Genomic DNA, 6,183 nt, shown 5'->3' with positions numbered 1-6,183 from the left:
CTAGCATGGAGCCCTCCCCTCTTGCATGACATTTTAGCATTGCACTAAAGCAAAAAACACACACAAAAAAAAGCCGGCATTCATGAGCGGAGCAAGAAAACCTTGGCGGGCACCATGTTGAAAAAAACATTCATGCATGCTTTTCTTTGTTTTTTGACTTATCTACAATTGTGAATTATCATCTTAGACATGGTCTAAAGCTCAACAAATGAAGTGTATGTACATTCTAGTATTTCTATGCCGAAGCAACTCAATTTATACACATCTCGCAAGCTCTCACTCATGAGACTTTTTTTCTAACAAAATTAAGTATTATGTGAGTTTAAGGATTTCCTTGAATGGGCATAATCTCCAGACCATTGAGGGTTCATGTGAACTTGCCTGACATCCACCGATGCCTCCACCATATTGGTAAAATGTTATATTGCCCTCGGTTAACATACATGCTTTCGTAAAGCCTAAAAATAAAATTGCATCACTCTTTTTTCTTTTCAGGGGGTACCTGGATTCATCTCGAAGTGTGGAGAGCCTGAGTGACTAAGGGTAAGACTTGTGTCTGAGTGTTTTACCCCCTGTTTTTGCACCTCTCTTACAAAAAAACACAGCGCTGTGATGAGGAACATATGGTATAGGCTCTGTTTTTACCATCTAAATAATTACCCCCAATAAATAACTCAGACATCCATTGTCTCATGTTTCCCATGGGTCAAAATGTGCAAAATCACTACTCTGTTTTAGCTGTATGACCATTTTTGTTTTATTCATCTCACACTACATAATAACGGCTGTGTCTTTTTTAAATAGCTGTTTCGCACCTCTACAATTACTCAAACCTAACTCAAGGACACCTGTCGTGTCCTCTTTTGAAACTAAATATCTGGTCAACTCTATTTAATATACAAATCACTACTATACTTTCTATGTACCATTTGTTTTATTCACTATATAACATTACAAACGACTTGGGGGCGGGACAAAGCTTCTGATTGGATAACCTTTCACCTAGAACTGTCAAATCGAGTTTGATGAAAGCCGGTATCTATACTGTGTGTCACACTCTTTTGTGGTTTCTTGTTTACGATCACAATCTGGACGCTATATTTTATCCATCTTTTTAATTACGTCTACATTGACACAACATCACAAGTTAAAAGTTCACATAATCAATATTCAGTCATGTGTAAAGTAGCCTTTCAGTAGTACCAGACATATTGCAGTCCCTGTGATGCCCCATGATACCTACCCAGACAAGAAAACATACTTGGAGGAGCTTTAGACAGAGAGAGCAGCAGTGTATTTGTCTCGTTTGTCTTGCTGAAAGATGAGCTGGGCACCCTGGCAGCTCATATGACCAGAGATGTGTGGCTACAAAACAGAACAAGGTATTCATTACCACCTTATCACGTGGACCAAACTAAGTGGTGTGTGTGTGTGTGTGTGTGTGTGTGTGTGTGTGTGTGTGTGTGTGTGTGTGTGTTTGCTCTGAACTTCTGGGCACAAGTATCCTGCACTGACACATGGTTTGAGATTGAGGCCTATGGGAAACTCCAAAATTGGACACTAGTAACGGGAAACCTTGTTTTGTTTTGTTTTTTATAATTGTGTAATGAATGCCCCCACCTCCGCCTCCCTTCTTTTGGGTGATGACTGTTTATTTATGAGACTTACTCATTCACCGTATCAATAGTTCTCAGTACTGAAACTAGCTTCAAACAGTATAGTAATACTATATGGAATGTATGAGGCTTTGTGTTTAAAATACAGCAAAAAGAAAGTAAAAGGAATTTCACTGATTAATAGTATGAATGCATGTATAATCAAATATATTGATACTTTCTAATAAAGTACACTTAATAAGGGGTTTTAACTGTATTCATGCTTAATAAACTATTTACTAATGTTTATATGGAAACAAAAATTTCCACACTGATTTCAATCATATAAACTCTACTAATGATGACGATGTTGAAAATTTAAAACCCACCAATTTCCAGGTTACTTAAACTCTACTAATGATGACGATGTTGAAATTTTAAAACCCACCAGTTTCCAAGTTACTTGCATTCAGTTCACCTTTTAGGGATCTTAAAATTCAAGTCAGTTAAAAAAAAATCAAGAAAAATATAAATCAAAATTTTGAATAAAAAACATAAGAATGAACAAGGATAAGCAAACGAGCCTGAATGAAGATGATCAGACTTCTGTCCTGTCAGGTTTTTTCCTGTGGATGAGTGACTGAGAACGGTTTTATTACTAATAAAAGTGAAAGGGCATATGATAATATAAATACACTTCAGTACTGCTCCACCATATACAGTAAACTCACTCATCCCACCTGCATCTCCTGACTCCAGACCCACATTGTCCTCCACTCTGGACACCTAATCCCTATAAGCTTGTATAATGCCCCAGGCAGAGAGGGAGAGAGAGAGAAGGCAAGGGAGGAGGTAGAGAGGAGAGTTTCAGCTTAATGACCTTGCAAAATTACAGGCCCGCCATGTATCACAGACAGCTCCATGAGGTCCCAGACTCAGCCTGCACTGTCAGATCAAGCACAGGCAAACAGAAAAGACAGGTCATGTATTTGGCAGAAGCAATTATCCTGCTAGTGATGATGATGATGTATCACTGCTGTACATTGTCTAGTTGCCTTCCAGAAATAGCTCTTCCTCTGATTGTTGAACAGGACAATGTATCTGCCACTAGTGGGCAGCATAGGCTTTCTGTAATTACACAATCATCCTAGCTGCAGGAAGTGTGTTACTTGGTCAGAGCGCTCTGGTAGGCTGACAGAGAGATGACCTGACCTAGACACAGCAGCTATCACAGAGGAGGATTACGAGACAGTGTGATGCCTCTAATGAGAGGATTAACAAACTTGCTGCTCTAAATTTTTCCCCTCCACTGTCAGAAACTCCAAACCCCACTGCTATTTTTGTGGCACAAACTCCAAACCCCACTGCTATTTTTGTGATTCTTGGCACGTCAGAGTAATCACCTGTAAATACAACACTGGTGGGATATCCGCTCCACTCAGACGTAGTGTAGAAGAAGAAGCTTTATTTTCATTGTAACATTGTAACACCTACAATGAAATTATGTTTGGAGCCGAGTTCGCTGTGTGCATTTTCCATGCATTGCAACACACTCAAGGCACGTTCACACTATTTGACCATTCACCCATTTGCACTCCCAAGCACTCACACATTCACACAGCGGTGAAGTGTGGGTTATTCCTTTACAGCACAGAGCTGCTTTGTAAATCCACCACTTGAGCTCATTGTGGTCTGTTTAAAGATCCTGCTCTTGTTCTTGTTGCTAATTCACACACCCACACAAGTTAGAAATGCCCCTGTGCATGACTGCTGAAATGTTGGCAAGGTGCTGTTTGTAAAGCAGTTACATATTTTACATGTGGCTGACACTATGGCATCAAAAGCCACTCCTCTCACCTCTTGGCAGTGAGATGATCACTGAGCATCAGAGATACAATGGTAGTGTTATGCTCAGCTCTGTATTGAAACCCTTGTACGTACATGTCATCTTTTTTTTGTTTATAGCATGGAATCATCGCACTGAGGCTTGCTAGTACCTTTTCAACTAATAGGCATGTCATTTAATCCTTCAGGTGCAGTAAAAAATGTCAAAAGCTTGTCTCTCACTTGGCAAGAGAGAACAAGATGTATGTGGAGCTCCACATGCATGTCACCTAGTTAGACAGGAAGTCTAGGGGTTTTGTAAAGTCATCTGACCACTAACTGCAATGCCTCTCCTACGGTAAATGTCACCCTTTGTGTTGTGCTTCTTCCACCACACAAATACACGTATTTAGTTGTTTTGCTTCCACAGTTATATTCAGTGTATTTAGTTGTATGTTTGCACCTTTTAATATTTTTCTCTTTTTATATTGTACATGTGTATGTATATTCACCATTTTGCACAAACCTCTCCAAAGGTTTAAAGGCATTGCATTTTAAGAAAATGAAAACAGTCAATTCAAGGTTGCTAAAAACATTAGATACATTATGCAGCAGAGTTTGATTGAGTTTCATCACGTCCTTCCAAAGTAGAGCATGTCTTGCCATTTATAGCAGCAATATGTTCTACACTTGTACTTTAGTACCTTCTTACTGCTGTGATTCACTGTCACACACAACACCTGACAACCATGCACAGGTAGATAAATCATTTATTCAGCCATTACAAAAACCAGTTACTGGAGAGATTTATGCTGTTCCTGGTGCCGTCTGGCTCCCGCCCAAGGGTGCGGTCGTCGTGCTCACTTCTTAAGACAGCGGTCATGGCAGGCGCAGGTGAGGGCGGCTACCATCACCACAAACTCACTGAAGTCAACCTCAGAGTCTCCATTAAAATCCAGACCTTGCAGCAGCTTGTCCACCTCATCTTTGTTCTTTGCTAGCTGTACAGACAAAAAAAAAACCCATCAACACTGATGGATGCTGTTTGGACACTACATAACATCAGCAAATCTCTCTTTCCAGTCACATTTAGCTAACTGTTATCAAAGATTGACAGTATCAGCATAGAAAATGCATTTACATTTGCAACAATCAGATTTACTAACAAGAATCATTTCTAGCCCATGAAGGAAATAAAGGTTTGACATAACAACCCAAAATGAAAACACCTGTTGTAAGTGGTAATATGAGTATTATAATGGGTCAAATTAGATAGAATAAATATTCTTTTACATTATTTGTACACCATTTAACGCTGAGTTTGTACTATGCAGACTAGTGAATACATATTTTTATCAGTGTGGCTGAGCCTCAGTGAGCAGACATCAGTGTTGTTCTGATCAGTGCAGATATCCCTCCCCAGGTGTGGACGTTACCTTGAGCAGTCCAGGCAGCTCCTTCTCCAGCAAAGTCTTAGCCTCTGCTTTGGTTAGGGTGTCAGTCTTTCCCTCGGCACCAGCGTATGTATCAAAGGTCTTCATCAGGATGGCCATGGCTGTCTCTAACTGGGTCATTGTTGCTGCTTGTGAGGTGGATAGTACGGTAAAGAGGTTAATCAAAGGCCTGTATGAGTCCCCAGAGCAGTGGATGTGTGAGGAGTGGAAGAAGAGAGGCCACTCCTTTTATACCTTTGGAAAAATGGGTTTGGAAAAGGTGATAAGCTGTGTGTTTTAAAACGTTGGATAATATTGCTCTAAGTGTTTGACAAGGGTGGTGGCTCCAACTGTGCCAACACAGCCTGATCCCTACAACACCCACTGTACACATCACTGCCCATGCAGGCTGTACAGATTTAAGGCGAGGTCTTTTCATTAAGCAAACAGCAAAAGGAGTTGATTCTATAAGTTGTTTAATTTCACAATGGAGAAGAAAATTAGAAAAGAAATCTAAAACATATTTCATTTATTTCTCCTAGACAACAAAAATGAGATTATGGCCTAATGCTCCTGTCTCTTTCATTACCTGTTTTCCCATTTATAGTTGTTTTTACCTGCCGCTCTAAGTCTAGCTTCTGTTGCAATTCATGTCCTGCCCTCCTGTTGCATTATTATGTTATTCTCCTGGTTGCATGGTGCTTCCTGTGGCTCTGGCAAAATAAAAAGATGCTGTCAAAAACTGCTGTCATAACTTCCTACCAGCCCAGTGCTCACAATAATATACAGTATAAATATAGACTATATATAGTATGTATGGAGTCACATATTGCTCCATGGTTGCTTTAGTACTGCTCATTTTCTTCTCTAAAGGAGAAAAAACTGGAGAGGCGTCTCCCTTCTGTCTCAAGAATTACTCCTGTTGTTCATAGTCCTCTCTCGGCTATTTCTGCTATAGTGAACTTTAGGGAAAGCATATCAGAAGAGCAACCTTTGAGCATAAAAATTTCCACCTGGTTGAGGGGAAATAAATTCTACTGTACTAACCCTGCGGTGACTTGATGAAACTGAAACACATTCTCTGTAACCCCACTGTCACTGCACCTAGTGTGGTGTTGGTGGTTGTCCATGCTGCTGTGCAGGGATGGACATGAATCTTAAGAGGAAAGATATGTAAAACTTGAACTGTGTAAAAGTAAATCAGAGTCTGCTCACATGTCTGTCTTCTCTCTGGTAGCCTGGCCTGGTTTCTTGGAAACAATGCTCTATTACCAGATATGTCAGATCAGTTGCATGACAGCATTTCTCTGGTCATGCAGCCAGTAGCTTAG

General features: G+C 40.2%; 1 protein-coding gene across 1 annotated transcript; it reads right to left on the bottom strand.

Annotated features, from left to right (window-relative positions):
- Positions 1 to 4,279: 4,279 nt before the first annotated feature.
- On the bottom strand, positions 4,280 to 4,993 carry LOC109969443 (protein S100-P-like). The gene is made up of 2 exons (XM_020616331.1): positions 4,856 to 4,993; positions 4,280 to 4,420 (listed from the first exon to the last, which is right to left on the bottom strand). The coding sequence occupies exons 1-2, from the start codon at positions 4,991 to 4,993 to the stop codon at positions 4,280 to 4,282; spliced, it is 279 nt and encodes a 92-aa protein (XP_020471987.1).
- Positions 4,994 to 6,183: the final 1,190 nt, after the last annotated feature.

Source organism: Monopterus albus, unplaced genomic scaffold (assembly GCF_001952655.1).
Source record: "Monopterus albus unplaced genomic scaffold, M_albus_1.0 scaffold173.1, whole genome shotgun sequence".
Taxonomy (NCBI): Eukaryota; Metazoa; Chordata; class Actinopteri; order Synbranchiformes; family Synbranchidae; genus Monopterus; species Monopterus albus.
This window is presented reverse-complemented; position numbering and strand designations above follow the sequence as displayed.